This window comes from Ischnura elegans, chromosome 11 (assembly GCF_921293095.1).
Source record: "Ischnura elegans chromosome 11, ioIscEleg1.1, whole genome shotgun sequence".
Lineage (NCBI taxonomy): Eukaryota > Metazoa > Arthropoda > Insecta > Odonata > Coenagrionidae > Ischnura > Ischnura elegans.
In genome coordinates, this window is record NC_060256.1 from 57,625,403 (window position 1) to 57,649,501 (window position 24,099).

Here is a 24,099-nt window from a genome sequence, read left to right on the forward strand (position 1 = left end):
GAGAGATAAAAAAATTTATTCAAAACTATTGTCTAGTTTTCACGCATAATATCTGCTTCTGCTTAAAGTTAAATTTTAAGTGCCAAAATGATGTAAAATGTATTTCCAGACATGTCGTTTTTCAAGCATTTTCCCAAGTTTGCATAGGGGGGGGGGGTCGACCCTCCAGGATCATATTTATATTCTGTCCCTTAGAATGATAGCTTCATCGCTAAGTTTTCAAGGACCTAAAGGAGATCGCTTGACCTATCATTTTCTGAATCACAAGACAATTCCCATCAATCCTTTTTCCATAGCTTATTCCGTCACTTTCCGTATTTACAACCGGCATTCAATTAAAACCAAGTGTGGCGTTACAATCGCTGTTAGCGGCCGTGCGTCCTTAAAGATGGTGCCAGCGACGGAAAATGATACGTGCCGAGTCATGGAAAAAGATTCAAAAAGAGTCAAAAAAAAGATGGATGGGATTTCCATACCTCCAGCCATGACGGAAAATTTCCGCGTAGAACGGTCATTTTTTCGCAATCATTGGACATATCGCTGGAGCTGTCCTCGGAAGGGATGTATTAGAAATTATTGAAAAATATTGCCGGGAAAGGAAGGAAGATGGATGCCTTGGAAATTCGGAGATTGCAACAAAGGGAAGCCTTGTGAACGCCGTAACCTTTCCCCACCCATCCCCCTAATTACTCATCACCTTCCCAAAACCCCCATTCCCACAACCCGAATGACAAACTTTGTTTGCCCCATTCCCCTCCAGGAATTGCCAATTTCAGCTCTGAACTACCACCCCCCTCCATTAACAACCATGGCATATATTAACCTGTCCTTTCCATATTTTTTTGATATTTTATGGACTTGATAAAGGTGTAAAAGCCGAAACCGGTCGAAATTTTTAAACACATTGTGGAAGTAAGAAAGTGTCTTTTATTGCTAATACAGAGCCCTTCCACCAGGCAAAAGCTTCAACTTTCGTCATAATTCACAACTCTTATTCTAACATCTCCCTCCAAAAACTTTTCTTGGCCGAGGTGCAAGGGGATTTTCCCCTTTCTTTGCTCTTTTGGCTCATTACCGCTTCCACCTTACGCGGAGCCCCGTTGGGGGACATCCATTAATTACGTTCGGCGTTTAGGGGTTGGAGGGGATCAAGCAGAATCTCACTGGCAAGTATCACGTAATTTTTTCCCTCAAGAAACAAAGTAAAATGTGATTCTAGATTTTAGATGGAGAGTAATCTTAAATGATAGTCTTAACCGTCTTAACTAACCTCAAATAAAAAAGATTATACAAATTATTTTTTAATACATTCAACGAAATGAAGCAAGAATAATGTAATTACAATGAAAATAGGTACGCATTTAAACTATCTCACGTTAGATTAGAGGGAAGGGGTCGAGCAAAATCTCATGATATCTCACAAAAGGGGGAGGGGGTCCAAAATTCGCCAAAATCACCTCACGTAATTATTGGATGCCCCCTTGTCTGTAGGAAACGCCCACTGCGGTGATGGCTCCATTTAGTGTCTGTGACTGCTCTTGAGTTTAACGCCACTGAATCCCCAGTGACTCACATAAAAATGCCTCTATCAATGATTGCAGCCCTATATAGGGCGCGCGTGGAGGACCGTTCCCTTAAAACGCATAGCATACCTTCGCTACTCGCCCTAGCCTCGTATTCATTCGCTCCTTGTGGTTAGGATGCATAGTGAAGAGTTAAGATTTTGATATGGACTTATGCAATGGAACCTGAGGGCTTATCAAATTAGCAGGATTGTAGTATGATGTGTTCTTATGAGATTTCAAAAAGCATTGAAATTCTCTCATACACTTGCCAGCCTTGTCAAAGTAATAATCGGTGGGATTTAATGCAGTTGTAGGATTTATCAAGTCTATTTTTGAAGAAGCCGCGGAACTCTTGTCAAACAGAGATGCTGCGTTTCTTCATATATTAAACGAAGGAAAATTAATCCGCTTAAGCTAGGGGTGATTTGATATTCTTCTCTGCTGAAATGATTCATTACAGTGAAATACACAGCCATTTGGGGGCGAAGGGCAGTCGGTTCCTCCAACTTCTCTTTCAAACACGCATTTTTTTCCCTGACTGATGTTATCGACATCTTTTGCATATCGATTTCCAAATCGATACGAGCGTTGAATCGATAGATGCGATATTATCCGACTATCGTTGCGTTCCGTGTGTTTGTGTGTGCGTTTGCTGGAAGGCTGTGTGTCGGTGGATTTTCGGTGTAATTATTTTTGTGCAAGGAATTTAAAATGGCTAAGGAAGCCTTAGGGATAGTAATCTATAGTATAATTTAAGTCATCGGCATTTCTAGAGTTTTGGACTAACGGAAAACGTTCAGTGAGTGACAAATCCCGGTGGCCGCTGTTGTGTTGTTCACTTGATTCTTATGATCCATGGGATTAAAGTGAACTTATAAGAATCATAAGTCTCCCTGTGCATTTAATTCGTTGTAATCCACTAACTAATGGTTTTAGTTTCATCTAATTGTTACAAGTAACGGTGAGGATCGATAAAAAGCAATGTATTGGTTAGAGGCACATTCATGCACATAACTTGATGAGGAAACAGCAAAAATGTCTAAGCAGACGAAGCGTAAGATAACAGTCGAACCGTCTCCTCCCACATCTTCGAAGAACAGTAGTTCAAATAAAGATTCTCAGCGAAGACCAAGCGTTTTCGAGCGACTGGGAACGAAGACCACCGCCTCTAACTCGTCAAGCCAGCAGAGTGGTGCTCCCAGCAGCGGTGATAATTATTGCCGGCAGTGGGCCCAGAACGGGAGCTGTACTTTTGGAAAAAGCTGCAAGTGAGTGTTTCTATAAGCTGATCATTTTCCTTAAGATGGGAGGCCGTAGAACTTTGGAAGAGTTTGTTGGGTTGCTATTTCACTGGTGGGGAAAATATTTTGCGTAATTTTAATTAAAATGAAGGGATCAGGTTAGTGTGGTGGCTTGTGTTCCTTTCCCACACCGTGAATTCAGGTTCAAATCCTGGAAGTGCCTAAGATTATTCAAAGGTTGCCCTATCCTTGCTCGAATGCTGTACGGAGGGCAGTTCAAGTACACACCACTCCGTGAGATGTTACCGTCCCCTTATAGCTGGCATTAAGAGACTCATAGCAATCGTTACCAATGCATCGATTATCTCTTCAAAATACCTATGTTCATCAAATTTATAAGTCAATTTCAATACTTCGTAGTGTACTCGGATATATGATCATTGATGTCACTACTCAACCATTGAAGTACATACAGTTCTTTATATCTCTATTTTCCCTGTTGGTCTGCATTTTCATTCCTAATGTCATGTGAACCTCAGTGTGTATGCTGCTATATATATTCATTGAATTTTATAGATGTACTTCATGGTTAAATTTCTCAGAAATCGCATGTTAGGTCAATTAATGGCAATGGGCAGGTTCCGTCCGAATGAAAGTTCGCTTTTTTTTATATTTTTATAAACTTTCACGCACTTATCACTCCATTGTCAAGTGAAAGTTCTGTGTATGATTGCCACAACAACACGGTATCAGAACTATTATTTAAAAAGGAGTGCCGTATTAAGCTACAAGTGAGTAGATAATATTATATGAGCAGTGTTAAGTTTTCAAGCATCCAATGTGGTTGTATTCTGATGCTAGTGTATTGCGTCTTACCCTTGCCAAATGTCAGGCCTGTTAAGTTGAATTAACCTAACCTAAATTGTATAAAATTTTAATGTAGTCAGTGAAATATTTTGTTATGGTCTGATGCTTAATTTAATTGCAGTTTAATGTTTTATTATGTCTGACTTAGTTGTCAGCATTCATGATCTTTGCATGCATTTCTCTTCGTGAAATGGTCAAATTATCTATGGAGTAGTTCCCTTAAATTGAAATGCATAAAAACCTTAATGTAACATTTTTTATGCCTAAAGATCACTCCATTTCTCTAATATGTGTAACTTTTGTTTGGAATTCCTAGTGACCTTTTTTCGCAAGAACTCAACTTTGATAATATATTACATGTACATGGAAATCCTTCCCACTTTGTGATACTGTGTTAATTTTTTTCTTTAAAATTGTCTTTTTTTTAATTGTGAATAGGTACTCCAATACTCATACCTTGACCAGCCCATCTAAACAGCGTGCAGCCAAGAAAGAGGCGAGTGATTCTAAGCAGAGCAAGGTAGGGTTGGTCTTTCAGTTCCATATTTGTAATATTTTATGCTATGTATGAATTATAACAGTTGCTCAGGCCATCCACCAGTACGATTCCTCAAAACAACTACTACTAAGTTTTTGCTAGTTCCAGTGTGTGAACTTAAAGTAGCTCCCGCAATTAAAAAACTTAACCTAATGTTCTTAAATCATTTACTTACTTTGCCTGAATTTTTATCCCATTTTTGCTTCAATACTGGCCAAAGAATTTGAGATGGTACACTCGTAGGATGAGATGGAGATAATTTGTAAGGTTTTCTCATGCTGGCTTGGTGACACATGCACTCAGCCTGCAGAATAAGATCACCCTTACCATGACAATCCTCCTGGTTTACAGAATTGGAATTTTTTTTCCCTTTGATTCATAAATTAGAAGTGTTACTAAGTTACATATGAGCCCCTTCAAGGACATGGCATATTTACCCCTTACTGTTAGTGCTACATATTCTGCCTCAGTGCTTGAAAGTGAAATAGTTCTTTACTCTCTGAACTCCCATGACATTACACCACCATTTAGCTTGATAGTGAAGCCTTTATATGATTTTATCTCTATTTCGTCATTACTCAAAGTGGAGTTCACTTACTCAGTCATGTTTCGTCTAGCTTTTCTAATAGTAAAATCTTCCATCAAAATAATTATTAGCCTGACTCAGCTGGAAAGTGAATGATTTTCCCTCTCTGGAATTTCACATATTTGAGCACTGCAGGTGACTCTGTTAAGTTATCACTGTGGCCAGTCCCAGTATACTAGAATGAGTGAATAATGCTTAGTACAAATGTCCTTCACAGAGTCGAGGAGGTGGATCGAAGTCTAGTCGAGATGATGGTGGTGGTGGTGACCGGAGCAACAGCCAAAAGCGCCTGCACTCTGCAGTGGTGGTAAAGAAGAAGCAGCAGTCTTCCCAGTCAAAGAGAGGGTCTTCCGGTGGTCACAATGCTCCGTCATCGCAGGACGGTGCGCAGGGTCAGGGCAAAGGAGAGGGAGGGAGCTCGAACAAGAGGGGCTCCGGGGGAGGAGGTGGGAGTCCCTCTCGACACCAGGGCTCAGGCGGTGGGGGTCCTCCACCACCCCCTGGGAATAACGGTGTACCTGGGGAGGACGTGGACTGGGAGGAGTGGGACCAGCGTGAGTTGGAGTATGAGGATGAGAAATCTCTGGAGAGGAGGAGGCGTTTGCTGCAGAGGGAGTTGGAGCTGCAGATGAGGCGCGAGAAGGAGCAGGAACAAGGGGGAGCCAAGAAAGGAGGGGGCAAGCGGATGCTGTCAGGCGCGGGTGGTGCCGCCAAAGAATCCAAGAAGGGAAAGAGAAAGGTGAGCGAATAATCATATGTACTATTGTCTTACTCTGAGGTTATTTGGCTACTCTCTCTTTTGAAGCTAAGTTTACTTGGCATTCTGACTTTATCTGCATTTTGGAAGAAATTTGAGAAACAAGATATTTTGTGAAATGAAAATCCAACTTTTTTAACCCTTAATCAAAACTACTGTAGTAAGTTCGATACTTCCACTGCAGAAACGCTCAGCAATCGCCCATCGAATCAAATGCGCTCATCTAGATAGCCCTTATTATACTAGATGAGCAGATTTGATTCAGTGGGTGATAGTTGAGCATTTATCCAGTGGAGATATCGAGTTATTGAAATGAAAAATAAACGTTGTCAGGTGACATGCTGACTTACTCTGCATTTTGAACGTTATGAGGTGACTCACTAATATGTATATGAAAAAGCATGACCTGGGTGTCATAATGTAGTTACATCATCAGGGTTGTTCTTTTTTAAATATATTAGTGAGCCTAGCGAAGTTTATTTTTCATTTTTCATAATGGGGAGGTTTCACATAGTTAAGCCTGAAATCATCAGTTATGTAATTACATAGTTAAACTCAAAAAACTAGTTTGGTCACCATTAGATCCTAACCGAGGAAGTTATAAATGCAAGTCATTCAGCATGGAAGGAATTATTTCATCACATTGTTTAACTTATAGCGTAATGAATCTAAGCATTGATTTTAGGTTTTAATAGCCTTGTAGAATTTTATCTGGTTAATAAATTTTTATTTTATTTCGCCGTTATATTGATCTTCCTATCGATGGTTTGAAGGAGAGAAAAAAAAAGAAGGGAGTCTGTGCTAGAGAAACAAAAGGTTGGATTTATTCCCCATCAAATTAGGAAATTGCCAAGAATAACTGAGCAATATGTTAACATTTTTTAGTGTAATAGCATGATAACCTTAGTTCAATTCCTTATTTGATATTATATCTACATATCTACATATGTTCTAATGTGCAACATTTTGGGAAATTAACTTTAAGGTTTTCTGTTTAGGCTTCTGTGGTAGTTTGTAGATGAATGTGAAGTTTTTGGGTTACTCTTGGATAGGCCTAGTAGTCTATTAGGTAGAATGTTTAGCTTCTGGCTTAAGGGTCCTGGCCTTATCTCTGTTTAATTTGGACCCCTTAGGCAAAAATCTTTTAGGGACTAGGTTGTCCTGGGAAGGCAACTGGGCCATTATCCTACACATGGGGAGCTTCTTATTCCATCGTCTCATTTGGTATCTTTATCTGTGCATCTGAGTTGCTGCTAATTTCTTTCATCCTATAATGTTTTTCAGGGATCTAGGTCATCTTCCTCTAGTTCTGTCAGCTCAAACTCTTCAACATCAGAATCGACGAGCAGTAGTGAAGAAGAGGAAGAAGATGAAGAGGATGATGATGACTCATCAAGCAGCTCTTCAACGTCGACATCTAGTCGTGGACAGCAGAAGCCGAAGAAGTGGAAGTCAGGTGGCGTAAGGCATTCGAGAAGTGGTGCAGGACGGAGTTCATCAGCTGCCAGGAAACCCAAGGCACCGTCAAGTGGAGGAAAGAAACCAAAGCCTGCAAGTCCAGCTCGCACACCAAGTAGGGGAGGAGGTGGTGGGGTGAAGAAGGTGGTGCGGAGCCACTCGAGGAGCCGGTCAAGAAGTACCTCCAGTTCAGGTGGTGATAGAGGGAGGGGAAGGACCAGCAAAGGAAAAGGGAGCAGCAGCTTGCAAGGGATGAGTGGTGGAAGGTGGGTGGAGATTTTCTTGTCCTTAAACATGTTTTTCACGTCAGCAAGATACTGCCTGTAGCATGTTTAGGCAGTCAGCTGGTGAATTTACCATTCCTATTCACAGAAGTTATTTGAAAACTTACTTTTCTAGGATTCATTAACTTCAACTTTTTAAAAACCTGATGAAGCTATATGGAGGTCTTGCAATATATCGTTGTTAGTGAAATGTGCAAAATAAAACTTCAGACCAATGTTTAGCTCTATGATGTGCACATTTGCTATTTATTTTGGGTGAACTTCCAGGTTTATTGAAATGTTGATTTTTCTGTGTTTAATGCAGATCTGGGAAGGGTGGTGGCTCAAGAGGAAGCAGAGGCTCAACACCTCCCCCACCTCCTCCGCCACCCTCAAATCAGAAGAAAGTGTCGTCGCACGGCAATTCGTCCGCTAATTCGTCATCCAGGAGGCGGGAAAACTCCCAGACCAGGAAGAAGGGTACACCGCCACCTTCATCTTCGAGGGGCAGTGGGGGTCACCGGAGGAGGTCTGCTTCCCCTCAGGCAGCCCCTCCTCCGCCTCCACCGCCCCCAAGGGCTCCCCCTCCACCTCCGTCGTCAAATTCAAGGAACAGGAGGAGTGGCAGTGCAGGAAGGTCAACTGGGGCTAGTAAAAGTGGTAAGTCATTCATAGTCATTTAAAAATGGAAAATTAACACAAAATGGACAGTTTGAGACGTGGCGGATGTGCATTCAGCATGCGGAAAAAGTGGTACACATTTTTTTTTAGAATTTTAATGCAAGAAACCTATAACTCAGAAATTCCACTTGAAAAGGATTTTAGCATTAATTAGCATAGACCTGTCAAGCAACCCCTAGAAGAACATTCATCGCCATAGATGTATTCAAGTACACTAAATTGAAGGAGGCAAAAAACTTGCGGAATAAGTCGTCAAATCATGACCGCAGCTTCCGCAGCATAAACTATCGTTGGTAGCATTCGCTAGCAGATGTTGAGATATCTATCGATACCTTCCTTAGTCGGACAGTAAATCTGTGCTAATGCTTCTATATTTTGTTAATTTATTAATTTGTAAATGCATTCAGGCTCTGGTGTTTGATATATGAGATCCCTACGTGTCGCTGCATAGGTTGTTCGAGTATATTCATAGTGTGTGCTAACTTCCTACTTGTCCCAGAACAAGGCTGGGAGAGTGGTGGCACAAGGAGGCAAGTCGAAACATTACACAAAGGAATTTTCAAACGCTCCCGATTTCTGGGTTTCTGGATTCCGGATTTGAGGTCCTCAACTGTATGTGAAATCTTCAAACATTTTTCGATTCAACATGAAACAATTTCATGAATTCTTACCTCAAACTATCCATTTTATTATGTGCCCTATTACCGTGAGCTTTTAATACATGTGAAAGCAATGTACATATTCAAGGTTTTTCGATTCAACATAAATCAAAGATACCCAATGCAAATCCAGCTCAGATTGCCAATCACTTTTACTGAAACGCTGATAAAAATGCTGTAAAAACCCAGGAATGGACTTTTACCTGTAATAATAATTTTAAAATTGTATGTGGTGGTAATCTACTGCAGCTCTTGGCTGTCTATTGCACCAGAAATATCTGAATCTCAGATAATTTTCTTGAAAAATTTTAGGGGAAGAACTCTATTTTTGATTGTGACTGAATTTTTCCCATTTTCTACTTAATGCAAGTGCAAAAAGTTGTGGTAAGAACATGTTACTCATCTGCCAGGCTAAGATTGAGGATTTTTCATTACATCATAGTCTGACAATGGTGGGATCAATTCCACATTGTATTCACAATAAATGCCACGAATTTCATGGCCATTCCCTCAGCAGGTTAGAAATATATCATCAGAATCTATTCTAAACTTAATTCTCTTTATTAAACAATCATGTCTTTCTGTCGAGACTTAAATTTACCCCATCACTATCTAAAAGGTTGTAGAAAACTTCTTAACACATTGCGTATGGATGGCGAGAATTCTCTTCATTTTTTTCCCGAGTGTTCCGGATGGATGACGAAGATTCTCATCATTTAGGCGCGTCAACGTAAACAATTTTAAAGCGTACGATATGTATTCCTTAGTCCATTTTCAGTTGTTGCTCGTTATTCATAATTAATTGATGCATCATAAAGTTTGATTGGGTAATAAAGTTGTATTCTAAACATTAGCTTTTTAAGCATGTTTAAACCAAAGGCATATTTCCAATCTCAACACCTCCACCCAGAATCGGCGTTCCTAGGAATTTAAATACCCCAGTATTCAGCATGCTCATTCTCTCCTTCTTTTTTGGATATTCCATTCAATACCACATTGGTTGAGCTAACTTTGTTGACAGGATGAGTAAACTGATAATTATTTTTTATGCTTCAGGCTCCCGCCATCAGTCCCCTGGTCGTCGCGACACCAAGCGTTCTCTCTCTAACGAAAGGCGGGATCGACGAGGAAGGACGCCACCCTCACCGCCCCCATCGCAGTTGCAGCAGCAGGCGAGGGGTCGAGAGAGGGAGCGAGATCGCAGCAGGTCACCAAGGTCAAGCAAAGGCAGCCGCACTGAGCATACATCTCGGTCACCTGGGAGGAGGTCGGACACCAAGGGTGGGGACATGAGCGACAGCCGTAGGGGTCGCAACTCCAGCCTGGATTCCTCCGGGAGGAGGGGTGGAAGGGGTTCGTCTCCTCCCTTGCTGCCCCCAGCTGCTCGTGGTGGTGGTGGAGGAAATGACAGCCGTGGTGGACCAAGGGATATGTGGGGACGAGGCTCTGACTCAAGGTGAGAATGGGTGACAGCCTGCTTTTGGTCATTTCTGGTTAACTTATTTTGTACTAACATGTTCTGTAGTATATCTTTTAGAACTCTCAGGATAATTTTCATCGTAGCCATTTTAGGGCAACAATCCTGTGATTTTAAGATCTGATGCTTTCCCGGCGAATATATTCGGAAAAGGCTACGAATCCGACTATTGAGTCTATTGAAGGCTATTAAATCTGACCATATGGTGAAGTGGGATCAAGTGAAAATTCTATGCTGTGAGACTAAATTCTGGGAAAGATTGATTAAGGAATCCATCGAGATCCGGCTGACAAGTTACACCCTTAACTGTGGTGCCGGGTATTCACTAAGTTATGCATGGAAACTGGCACTTAGGAAAATAAGATTGGCTGCCTCCCGGCTAATCACGTTAGACCTTCCAAGCGATGAAGCCGGCAAACTTCATCCACTCACCATTAGCCCTGAGGATGTAATCCGACTAGTGTTCCGAAACGTCGGCAGAATGGAGAGAGAACACCCGGCTGGAAGCCCGAATAGCCTTTTTCGAATCCTGTGATTGTTTTGAATTAGAATCCAGATTCCAAATGTATTATGGGCTGTGATATTTGGAGGAAGTCCAATCAGTTGAGATCATAATACTCGACTTCTCTGTGAAGGCCACCTCAAGTACAAGATTGTTTGTTTGTTCTGACCTTTAGCCATAGTCTTCTTTGCAACCTTCAAAATTAGCATTGTAGTGGACTTCATCCTGTGTTTCTCTACCATGCCTTCCTACTCTTCTCTCATGGTTTAAAAGTATTTTAAATGTTGAATACCTTCTCCCAATACTAAATAATTATAATGCAAATATGATTTTAGGTCAACAGGAGTGTATATTTTGTAGAGGGAGAAAGAACGGTCTTCATTAATGTTTCTCATTCCTTGCTTCTAGTAATAGGCATCATCTTTTTGACTTAAGCTGAATGACTCTATTCTCAAGGCCTGTGATCTCCATCGTATAAATTTAAACTCTGATTTGAACTGGCCACCCTTTTATGCTCAACAAGTAAAATTGTATTAGGTAACATATCGTGTTTGATGTTGAATTATTATTGTTCTTCTAGTCATTTGAATTTAATCAAGATTTAGAGGTGTTACTTAATTTAAATCTGGTGTTTCAGTCGAAATTTGGTGGGTGTTGGCAAATTTTGATGACTTAGATTATTTGGTCCTGATTGTGCTTTTGACAGCTTAGAATTTTTATTTATTGCCTTTACAAAACATGGGAAAAAATTCATTAATTCAGTGCGCTGTAATAAATTGGCCATAGTCCTTATCTAACTTTTTCCATATGGTGATTTATTTTGTCTGACCATGGTTCTGTTACTGCGTGACCTTGTAAATGTTACGCTTTAATTTGGATTTGTTGGTAGAATGGCCATAGTGTTTTAAGTTATCACGGAGGTCCCTGAGATTTTGTGAATGGTCTTCTTTTGTTGATAAACTCATTTTGGGATTCTCACTAGGTTAAATTCTTGCTAAAATGGAGAATTTAGCACGGTGGGAATCCCAAGAAGAGTTTTTCCACAATATTTGCTGGAAAAGCATTAAATTTTGGTCTTCTATTGCATATTTCTTTCATGTATTCTGGAAGTAACTCGTTATATCTGGATATTTTTTTCTGACATCTCCATGTCTTTTGCAGGAAAGAGTTTGAACGTAGCCGCGAGAAGGAAGAGGAGCGACGGAAAGAGGAGGAGAGAAGGCGAGAGGACGAGAGGAGGAGGGAAGAGGAGAGGCGCAGGGAGGAAGAGGCGCAGAGGCGTAGGGAAGATGAGCGCAGGAGGGAGGAGGAACTGGCTCAGAGGCGTCGGGAGGAGGAGGCGCAGCGGAAGCGGGAAGAAGAGGCGGCTGCCGCAAGGCGTAGGGAGGAGGAGCAGCAGCAGAGGCGCAGAGAGGAGGAGATGCAGAGGCGAAGGGAGGAGGAGGCGCAGCAGAGACGTAGGGAGGAGGAGAGGCAGAGGGAGGAGAGGGAGCGTGGGCGCAGGGGAGGGAGGGGGAAGGACGACCGGGGCCGAGATGGGGACTACGGTGGCAAGGAACGAGACCGTGGCGGCCGGAGGGGGGATAACATGCCAATGCTTGGTGACAAGGGTGGCCGTGATGACCGCAGGAAAAGTGAGTTCTCTTTGTTCTAATGTTTGTTTATTCCAATTTTGTGCAAAGCTAAAATCTATTTTAAATTTCATTGCAACTAGCCTTTCGTGTAAGATCGTGCAGGGCAACCGATTTAGACTAGTTGTTAGAGTCAGTTGCTACCACATGGGGGGCCCACGTTCAATGCTTCCTGCTGGTGTATTTTTGTCCTGCCTCTCAGGGGCAAAGATATTTGAAACTCGTGAAAGATATGCACCCCTATTTTGAGCATCGGAGTTAAAGAAAAAATTTTCACCATTTTTTTCTATTCCATCACGCAGTGTTGCAGACGTACGCGTGGACTCATCAACATTTCCACTTTCAATGCTAAAAATTTATGCGGCATTTTTCAGCTAAATTTGCACAACTTGAATGGCACTCAAAGATAAATTGGTATTACTTTTTGTCTTAACCTTATGATGCTTACTAGGGATGGTTGGATCGGATACCTCAGATCCAAATATCCACGGATAATGCCCTTCACCGTATACTTTGGATCCAAACTTGCTGAAGGAGTCGAATCTGGATATGAAATTTGAAATCTATGCTTTCATGAATGCAGCGTCCTATAAGAGAGGGTTTCAGAGTTCCGGTCCTCTCTTTGCACATGCTGTTGCACTATGATGCTTGCCCTACTAAGGAACAATTTTTAAAAAAGCTATCTTACGAGTATTACAACTGAATTGCTGTGGAAAATTTTAAGGCAAAATACGATATGCACATAGCATGAATCTTCCTAAGAGATTGAACAATATTGGATGGAATCTCAGCACAGAAGGATAATTACCACGCTAAAAGTATGTCTACTGCGTCGCACATTTCACAAAATCACTGACTCACTCCCTTGACTCTCACCCCAAGCCTCTGATGTTTTTTATTTCTTTCCGAGACCGCACAGACCATAAATCATTACCTTCAAAGGAAAATATCAGGAACAATAAAAACGTGTGTTATACCTATCCTGTCTCACCAAATGTCCTTTTCCTGTCTACCAGCTTCAATTCTCCCAGTTTCTGGAGGCCAAATACTAGGTTAGTCATCTACTGAGCCTGAAGATATCTTGATAGCTTTCAATTGGATGACACACACGAGATTCAAAAAAGAATGAGACCAAACGGGACACATTTCTGATAGCATTTAAGTTTTTTATCCTCTAATTGATTGACACAAAGCTTTCTAGTTACAACAAAGCTACTAATATTCAATATAGTCCAAGCAACTCAATTTCGGAAGAAACAAGCATAGCTTGAGCACATTCAAACAAGACGAGACAGACTGGCAACTTCTGGCAATGCAAACTGCGCACTTGACATAGCTCGCCGGCCTTTGCTTTTAAGGCAATGATGTCACATGCAAGATCGGACGTGTTCGTCCCTTGTTCCCTGACTCGTAGCCTCGTTGCTTGAAAGATGGACAGAGCGCACTCCTTCCCTTCAGTCTCTCCTTTAGTGCTCTTCACTTTTAAACATTTCTGATATCTTCTATTTGCCATTTCATCCAACAGTGTACACACTTGTTTGAATGTTTCAAATCACAGGTTTTAACATTAATGTCAATTGCAACAATCCTTATAATAGCGTCTGAAGATGAATTTTGAAAAATCAGGCCCAAAGCATAATGGAATTACCCGGCCAAATAGCTGTTGACTATAAACTTGCTCTTGCCCTTCAAAACTACATGTTTCTCTAAGTTTGACATGCAAGTAATATTTGCAGTATAAATTCCGTAGGATTCACACTAGTGGCAGTGAATTTAACATGCCTTCTGGAGTGATAAACCTTGCACAATAATTTCTATGTTCACCTCTGAGGTTTTTGATGCGACAGTGCAATGCTTATGAGTAAGTAACGCAAACAGGAGCATTGTTAAACTCCGTCACTAAGGGAGATACTCCCCTCTCTCCCTCTTGTTTTTGACCTGGGGCTTTATATGACTGACTCGCACTGAAAACTAAGGCCACTTTGTTCCCCTTTGGACTTGGGGGAGAGGAGTGGAAGAAATTCATGTCAATTTTTGGTTGCGATTTATGGGAATAAAGGTGCGTCTCTTAGACGAGTTTGTACGGTATGTTAAGTTTTACTTTACTTATGTATTCATCTCTTGTTGATACACTATCCGAACATGTGTGAAATTCAGTAAAAGAGACTGAGAAGTCAGGAAAGTTATTATAAGAGCAGTCACTCTCATAGGCCAAAGTCACGCTCACATTCATGAAATTCACTATCACTGGTTCCTAAAGTTTTTTATGCTGCAAAATTAAGCATTCTTTCTAGTTGAGAGTGTAAAAATGCATGTAAGTTCTTGGAGTTGGATGGTTTCTGGCGATACTTTGTGGAATTTGCTGAACATTTTGGATGAATAAATTTAAACTTTGAAAAATATGAAGAACTTTGTAAATTTCACTTATGATGTTAATAACAACCAGTTTTGTTGCTGTGTGACATTGTCTGGTGCAAATACAAGATACAGGGAGAGTATGGTCTTATATTCATTGAGTCAGTAGGGGTGGAAGGCTGGCTAAGGTGGGCCTCTTGGCCTCTCATTTTGTTACATTGTGTGCTTCCCATTTTGTAATTTTGTAACTTAGTGTGCCTCCCATTATATGGTAACTTTGTATGACTGGAGGACCACCATACCCTCCTTCCTAGCTTCCCCACATTGGCCAGACTTCCTTCCACCGTAACTGTCCCAATGAATATAAGGTAATACTCTCTCTGTATCCAGTATTTGCACCTGAGGATGTCGCACAGTGATGAAACTGGCCGTTATTAAAATCATTTATGTTAAATTACATTTAGCAATTTCTCTAAGTCATGCTTCAAACTAACAATTTTAATGTTATCTATTACATTTTACAAAGTTTATTAATATCATTACCACCCTGTCATTTAGGATTAAATGCTAGCCCTAAAAATTATTTCCTAATCCTCTTTTTTGGTTTAGTGCTATCAGTGGAAACGTTTCATTTTCTTTTGAATTAATTTTAGTTCGCACAAGTTCATTCTATGTTTTCAAAAATCTCGAGCAACCTAGGTTTTATATACATTAACTTGGGCTCTAAATGTTTCATCCATAATTTCAGTCTGCAAAGTGCAATGGGTGGAAACATTTCGTTTGCACGTGTCATAATTTTACTTCTTTCAATGTGTTTGATAAAATCTTGTTCCACCTAGTATTCTGGTTTTGTGTATGATTTCTTCAACAAATCTGTGATAAGGGAAAATGCTTGTTTTTGCAGGCCGAGATCGAGACATGGGTTCTGATAGAGACCGTGATCGTGGTGGTGGCCTCCGTGGGAGCGGTTTGTCGGAAAAGGAGCGTGATAGGGAGCGAGAAAGGGAGAAAGAACTGGCCAAGGCGAGGGAGTATGAGCGGGAGATACCCTCGCTGCTCAGCTTGATGACGCACAAGCCACCTGTGGTTCCTCCCCCAGTGGTCAGTGGCCCCCCAGCTGTCTGGGGTCACCATCACCAGGGCCAGCCAAGGGGAGGAAGGCAGCACTCGCCACCCCCAATGCACATGTCCAGGCAGCAGGGATATCGACGAGAGGGAAGAAGCAGGGAGCGAGACCCTATTGGACGTGGAATGGGAAGCATCAGTGGTGATAGAGACCGAGGCCTCTCGCGTGAGAGGGGTCTTTCAAGAGACAGGGGAATCTCGCGGGACCGTGGCATGTCGAGGGACAGGGGTCTATCCAGGGATCGTGGTATGTCCAGGGACCGGGCTATGTCCAGGGAACGTGCCATGTCGAGAGACAGGGGAATGTCCCGAGACCGTGCCATGTCTCGGGATCGTGGTATGTCCCGAGACCGCGGGAAATCGAGAGACAGGGGTATGTCCCGGGATAGGGGAATGTCCAGAGATCGTGGAATGTCAAGGGACAGGGCACTGTCTCGGGAACGTGCACTTTCAAGAGACCGTGGCATGTCCCGGGATAGGTGCATGTCAATGGAGAGGGGTCTGTCGAGGGAGAGGTGTCTTTCAAGAGAACGTGTCATGTCTCCGAGACCATTATCGAGGGACCGTGATGGTGGTCGAGGGGGTAACGACCGGCATCGGCACCATCACCATGCCCAATCACGAGACTATCCCCCGGACGGCCGTGGCGTGATGCCCCCTATGGGCGACATGCGGGACAGAGGGCGAGGCAGGGAGCGAAGCCTTGAAAGAGTGTCAAGGGGCGGTGGTTCGTTGGATGGGGACCATGGGATGTTGGATCGAGGACGCCTCAGCAGGGAGAGGGAAAGAGACCGAAACATGGACAGGGGAGAAGTGGAGAGCCGGTCCAGGGGTTTGTCTAGGGAAAGAGATTTCGGAGGCCATGTTGGAAGAGATGAAGGTCCAATGCCTATGTATGGGGACAGGATGCCGAGAGGAGGACAGAGGTTTGAGGACCAGGGAATGGATCGACACATTCCAATGGATCAAGTCAGGAACTTCCCTGAGGAACGGAGGAGGTAAGAATCTATGAAAGAATTTGTTATCCCTGAGAAAATGTCATACATATTCTCCCTGTGAAGAATGATCGCAGGCTTTTCCGGCATATTGTGTAATGTGAAGTTACTTGGGATTTCCACTGGGTCAGGTTCTCCATCACTGCCGATGTTTCGATGAACAAGTTATCCATCAAAACGTGGGCGGTAATGTAGAACCTGGTCTGGTGGAAATTCCAAATAACCCATCACAACTTTCTCCCTGTGTTCTGCTCCTGTAAACAGAATAGTAAGCAAAGGTTCGATTGATAACTCCCTTGTTGATGATGGCTATGGCCGAATGGCTGTGAAGTCAGCGGCAGAGGTAGTTTTTAAAGCGTTCAGCAATCTCACCTAGTGGGAAGAATCCTGTCAAGTATTCATCAAGTTATGAATGATTTCAAGATCTCAGAGAATCATATTTAGATATTTAAATGATAAAACCTCATGAATGATGGAAAAAATTTAGTTCCAGCTTGATTACATGATCTATACAAAAATTCTTTCAAAATGTTTTCCAGTTCTACAATGTGGACTGGTGATTCAAGCATTTTGTTCAGCTAAATCCCCTCAAATGTCTTTTCAAGTAATGATGGTTTTTTGGTGTATAACATGGTTGGTTTTGGTTCGGTGGCATAACTTGGAAGAATCGGGAGATTTGGGTTCAAATCCTGGCGAAGTCAATTAATGTTTTTGCTGCAAATTTCCTTGTTTGATGATTATTCACGGTTCATATGGTAGAGAGTTTGGGAAATAAAATTGGGACTGGAAGTCGCGCAAATATTTGTTAAATCAGGTTATGCTCAGGGAAATACTCCTGAGGCACTGCGGAAAGATAAAATTGTAGTTGAGTGAGCCGAGCATTAGTGATTGTGGTATTTCAAATCATGTGGTACGTTGGATTTCTTAATAGGTTTCATGGGGGATTTTATCTCAAATTAGACAGAGGAGTGTAGGGTGAACATCACTGATTTCACTTAAAGTTATAAGCAGTGTCTTTGTGATGTGAAAGCAGTATCTTTATGACGAATAATGATCACTATATCTCAGCTCGGAACTGAACTGTTATGAAAGTATTATCCTCTGAATATTGCTGAGTCAGGCCTCAGGGTAAAAAATGAAAAATGACATCAATGCTGATTACTAAGGAACCTTGGCCCACAAAGCAGTGGATATTATTTCATTTTGAATAAAATGTATTTATCAACATTCTAACAACTTTCAAGTAATTTTAAGTTATAATTAACAAATAGGGCTTTTTTAAACCATAAAAATCAAAGTAACTAAATCTGATGCACTGAATTGTTGAGGCCTTTACTTTGTAGAATTCCATAATATGGTTGGAATGAAATTACTTTGCTTTTCTACAAAACACACACTTTATTGCCGATTAGTTTTGGTTACACTGTACCATTTTCAAGACTAGAAAATGGTACAGTGTAACCGAAACTAGTCGGCAATAAAGTGTGTGTTTTGTAGAAAAGCAAAGTAATTTCATTCCAACCATGTAACTAAATCTGACATTTCAAGTCACCACAAGTAATTAAGATAAATAGGGAAGACTTAGAATCAAACCCGTTGGTCTTGAAATTTTCCAATTCAAAGATATCCAGCACTCCAATGGCATTTAGAGATTAAACCTTACCTGCTTATACAGTAGACTCTCGTTATTACGAAGTTCACAGGACTGAAAAACGGGAGATTCGTAAAAACGAAGTTCGTATGAACGTTCGTATGAGTATCCCTCACGTCAGTCAACTGCTCCTTGAAGAGTCTTGAAACCTATTGATAAATGAATGGATAGGCATGCCAATGTATAATTTTTTCAACAATGGAGAAAAAGTGAATTAAAAATAATTTGGGTTAAAATTAGGGCTTAGCAAACACCAAATTTTCTACTCCAGTTTAGTGTTAGTATAGTTGGGCTAAAACACGCAAGTTTTTAGATTAGTTTGAGTTTCAATGCCATATTTTTATGTTATTAGGAAGAAAAACATTCACTTGCCTTATTTAATTCCATATTAACTTCCTCATTGTCATCAATACAACAAAGAGAACAGATATACATAATTGAATTTTGTGTTGTATTTACATAAACCTAGACAATGTTTTAGGCATTAGAAAAAACAATTCTATGAACTATGTAAAAATTGAAGACTTTTCCTTTTGAGTTATTAATTTAAAATGAAATTTTATTCACAGTCGTCGGGATGGACGTGGCAGCAAGGACAACTCAAGGGGCGGCAATAGGGATGTGTGGGAGAGGGAGAGGATGGGTGGAGGCGATCGGGATGGTAGGCGAGGTGGTGGAGGGGGTGGTGGTGGTTATGACCGGGATGAAGTCATGCCTGGCCTTAGGGAGAGGGACGGTCAAGCCTCGTCCTCGACCATTGTGAAAGGGAGGGACTGGGAGACCAGAGATTACACGGACAGTCGTCGAGAATGGGATGGCCGAGGAAGGCAAGTCATAGCATAGCAATATTATTATTCTTGATTATAATTCAGTTTAAACTGCTCAAGTGTCTAGGTGCCAGAATCTAAGAAATTGTTTTTTTTTTGTTTTCTGTGTGGAAAAAATGTTTTTTTTTTGGTATTGGAAAGCAAAGTACTTGTGCAGATAGATTATCTTATTGAGATATGTATGGTTATGTGAATACAACATTGCTTATACATAATCAGGAATGAGTTTGTTTGGTTCTTTGGTTGTCGTTTCCATTGGTTCTTGAAGTTTAAAAGGATCAGTACCGAATTAGTTTTTGCAAGAGCCCATTTGACCTCTTTGCACCTGCTGAAAATGAAACGCTCTGGATTTAATCATGTGTGAAAGTGAGTATTAATAGTATTTACTGGCAAATGTAACTCCATCAACTACCATATATAACTGATTATAGTCCCCCCTTTTTTTTCCAAAATTGTCTTTGGTAAAAGTATAGGGAGGGACTATATTCCTATGCATTTTTTCATTTTTTTCCCAAAACTGAAGCCTCAAAACTAAGGGGGGGACTATATTCGGAGAAATATGTTAAATTATGAATAGTCGTAATATGTAGTGGTCTGCACAGCGGCCTGCTAAGCCAAAGGTCCATGGTTTGACTCCCAGTTTAGGGGAATTTTTTCTCAGGGCCATTAATCTGCATTAAATCTCTCTTCACACTGCAGGTTTGAAATTTATTAGAAAATTGTCAGTTACCGTTATGCAACACTTCATAATTGCAATGGCTGTGAATTAGTCTTTTTCCATCTCTAGGAACTTGGGGAGCCAACTTGGTGTGATATCATAGTGTTATGAATTTTATGAAGTTCATAACTTAAATTTGGGCCAATGTATTATTTTTTTACTTCTAATCGCCTAGTATTAGATCTTATTTGTGTTAGTAATCATATTTTTAGCTCATAAGAAATTGGATATGTTTGCTACTTTTCTTAGTATATCTGCCTAGACAAATTCTGCTTCACTATTGCTGACATATTTACTTTTTTGTGTGTGACTAACAACAGAATTAATTGCTCATAGATTTATTTGTGCCATACATTTCAACCTTTTATAATATTGTGTGTGGCACCCTGTGACCTCCATTACAGTGAGTCCTCGTTCTACGTCACCCCGTTTAACGTCATTTCGCGATAACGTCACGAAAACTTTGAGACCATCATTCGTTTATCGCACCTTTGCTTCGCGATAACGTCAGGTCTGGTCATGTCTTTTAAATTTCGCGCGAGAAAAAATGCGAAGCGGCGGGCGTTGCAGGTTGTTCGTTTTGTGGGCGGTAATACAGTGAGTCTAAACGAAGTGTAAAACGGTGTGTTTATTGTCAATTTCGATTACGTTTATAGCAAATTTTCTGCTAAATGAATTCTTAGGTAGGTGCGCAAATGTTAAGTGCGTAAATGTCAAGTAAAGTCAATGGTTTTCTGGAACCTGAAAAGTGATTTCTTGGAATTTTTCCGTGTAGAACTCGGAGTATTTGTCGTCACTTTTTCGCCGTGTTCTCAAAAATCTTCGTTCCTGTAACTGCGACAATGTTTCAGCGATGATGATGCCCTGGCGACGCTCGACAAGGTGACCACCATAGCGAAGCCGAAAAGCAAATGCGGGAAGATACAAAAATGGAGAAGGATGTACGTCGCTGCTGGTATTGCCGTCGATGAAGACAGGGACTCGTATTTATGCCATAGTTTGGCATTCCCATCGTGAAAAATGGCCCAAATATGATACGCTAAAATTTTTTCACGTAGGAATTGTGAGGTCTAGGAGCCGATATTCACTTTTTACATTGTTTCTTATGGGATATTGTGCTTCGATTAACGTCATTTCGTTTATTGTCACATTTTTCAGGAACGGTAAGTTACGTTAAACGAGGACTCACTGTACATTAATCACTTGGTATTATTTATATTTCTTGCATTGGTTTTCCTGCACATGACACCTTGAAATCTAATTGTAGGCCTTGATTTGTACCTAATAGTATTGGGGCATTACAAATGTACATGGTGAAAATAATAGTTGGAGGAATTAGGAGCTTGTTACAGAGGGAAGATTTTTCTGGTTCATGTGCAATATTTTTTCCCTATATTGCATATTTAAGACACACCAATTCAATCAACCCAGACGCAGGGTTGTTGACCAGTGATGATGAGTCATTGTGCTTAGCTGTATGCCATGTATTGCTGCTGTAATTTAATTTAATGTTTGGAGCTGAGGAAATATTAGGTAGCCGATATAAAATAGATACTGAGACTTTTCTTCTGTCGCTCACCTGAAATAAAAATCTCTGGTAGTGGGTGAGAAAGCATTTGCATTCGTAACATAATGGTTGATCATGACTGTATACATTTGATGAAGTCGGGATCTCATAGTGTCAACAGTCCCTTGTATGTTTCAGTTACAGGGAATAAAATAGAAAACAACTTTACAGGGAATAAATGGAAAACAACTTTATTACAAAATATTTGTTAAGTTTAGTGAAGAAGTTAAATAGCTTTTATAAAGGTGAAGCTGTGGAAAAGTGTTTTAAGCATGCTAGAATGCATACTTTATCTTAATTTTGAACTTATTAATTCGTAGAATATTTTTTATTATTACCAACTAATTTGCTCTGTGCTATAGGTCTTTCTTGGATACCGGCACATGCCACAGAAAATATGCCTGGATGCGGCAGTAATAAAATTTTTGCCGTCAATGCACATTCCCAATGGTGATCCGATGATTGCCAACAGTGCATATCTGCCGCATTCTCTAGTTCATGATGTAACAAAACTTGGTTGAATTTGGGAAGGTAGGGATGAAAAATATGACATATGCAACATTTTACGGCTTATATGAAAGCTCACTTTTACAGTTTACATGATGCATTTAGAACTGGAGAGAAAATCATCACGATTCATTACTTTGAGGAGAGAGATTAAAATATACCAATCCTCTCTTTCCTCTGGTTAACACATTCAATGCAGGCCCGATTCTCATGAAAGTCGTCAGAATCGACCTATAAAATAAGGAAGTAAAACAGAGTGAGGTTTTCGTGCTACAAGTTCTGTTAAAATACTGCTATTTACAAATGGCGCACACGGGATGAAAGAGGGAAGCTTGCTGAAGGTCATGCACACTATCGGAAGACTCAGAATTGGATATTAGTCACGTACGGAGGGGGAGAAAGGGCTTCCAGCCCGACCGGCAGTGCACGTCAATTGACGTGCTCCGTATCTCGGCTTGGATGAGACCATGTCAATTGACATCCGCGCTGAATGTGTTAATAAGCACCAGGTGTGCACCACCTTCACCATGGTTGATGTTATCTCTGTTGATGAACTAATTCTTATTCCATATTTAATTTTTTTCCCTCTAACCTCAATCTTTTGGCCTGATCTTCTCCCATCTCATCTTTGCATTATGTGTAGTAAGACTTATTTGTTCAGTTTGTACCCGAAGATGACACTGAGAGGTTCAAATGCATCACAGTAAATTTAGAAAATTGTAAGCAATACCACTTGCTGGTCACATTTTTTTTTAGAGTGTTCATCTCAGGTATCTCAGGCCTGACGAAGTTGTATTATTTTATTCGTGAGGCATATTTGGTCAACTTGACTTCTGGCATTGGTATTTGTGTTACAGTTTGAGACCTCTGAATTGGGTTTTTTTGCGCCCTTCGAATAGCAAATTACCCATTTGGAGGTAATAGTGTTGTAGTGCTATGTCACAGAACGAAAATGAACAAAAATTTTGAGCATGTGCAAGAGTCGCTCACGAGGAACCTTGCTTCATGAACAGGCGAAGCGATTGGGACCCAAGACCTCTCCGTGGCGAGGAGGAGGAAGAGGGAGCTGCGGCATGGGGTGGTGGTGGTGGTGGGGGTAGCGGTAACCGTTTCCTTCAATCGGGTGGCGGAGGCAGCGGCGCGGCGCCCGCACCACAAGGCAACATATTCCCAGCATCCTCGAGTTCCAAGGGAGGTAGGCGCGGGTGGGGAACAGCTGGGGAGGAGATGGTGGGGAGCCACTCGAAGCCGCGGCGCAGTTGGGGTGGAGCGCCAGAGCCCGAGCGCGGGAGGCGCATGCTCCCACAGCCCCTTCTCGCGGCCCCCCTCCTGCAATCTCCGCTCCTGCCCACGCCCGCGTCCCAGCAAGGGCTTCTGCCCACCCCTGGCTCCTTGCAGGCGCACCAAGTCCACCAGGTGGCCCCTGGGGGAGTGTGCATGGACAAGGGGCTCGAGGATGGTGTTGAAGTCGGGAGGGATGAGGATGTTTACAAAGGAAGGAGGGGGGAGAGGTAGGTGTGGCCTTCTTGGAAGAGGATCTCACGTGCATGGTTGCTTCTTCGTCTGTGACACGTCTTGACCCTCTCATCTCACTCAGTGAATTTTTTCGTACCATTTAAGTGATGGAAAAGTCCAGGGGTTCAGTGCTAAGACTTCCAAGGCCAGCTGTTTTTCCTTTGTATTTTGTTTGTGTTTAATACTGAGATCCAAATTCTCCTGTGTAGTTTTTACTTTTCAAAGAATTAGTCAATTCCACATTGAATGGTGGAAATTTAGATTTACTGAAAGTACACTTAACATTTCCACTCAATTTTAATATCATCAATGTAAATCAGTAATTATTGTGTAATTTTCAAGGCAAACACCCATATGGTTTGTCGCTAATCTATGATATAATGAGCAATTTTACTTTATAATAGTTAAATGTAATGAAAATGCAATTCTTTTTTTTTGTGCTGAAAGAATCATTTTATATTTCATTCGAGTTCATTTTTTTTTCTTACATTTGCAATTTTGGGTTGAATTTTACTATTCAATTTTAATAACCATTCAAGTATTTCATGGCTATCAAAATTGACGTCTACAATATTATGTGCATAATAATATGGATCATTTTTCAAGCCGAAGTT

General features: G+C 41.2%; 1 protein-coding gene across 1 annotated transcript in view; it reads left to right on the top strand.

Annotated features, from left to right (window-relative positions):
* Positions 1-2,177: 2,177 nt before the first annotated feature.
* Positions 2,178-24,099, top strand: part of LOC124167638 (zinc finger CCCH domain-containing protein 13-like) — a 55,096-nt gene continuing 33,174 nt past the window's right edge. The window contains exons 1-10 of the mRNA XM_046545617.1: positions 2,178-2,833; positions 4,112-4,193; positions 5,015-5,536; positions 6,839-7,278; positions 7,601-7,935; positions 9,672-10,071; positions 11,756-12,228; positions 15,485-16,703; positions 18,921-19,178; positions 22,984-23,481. Of these exons, the coding sequence (XP_046401573.1) occupies positions 2,601-2,833; positions 4,112-4,193; positions 5,015-5,536; positions 6,839-7,278; positions 7,601-7,935; positions 9,672-10,071; positions 11,756-12,228; positions 15,485-16,703; positions 18,921-19,178; positions 22,984-23,481 (4,460 nt within the window). The 5' untranslated portion in view covers positions 2,178-2,600. The remainder of the gene's footprint in view (positions 2,834-4,111; positions 4,194-5,014; positions 5,537-6,838; positions 7,279-7,600; positions 7,936-9,671; positions 10,072-11,755; positions 12,229-15,484; positions 16,704-18,920; positions 19,179-22,983; positions 23,482-24,099) is intronic.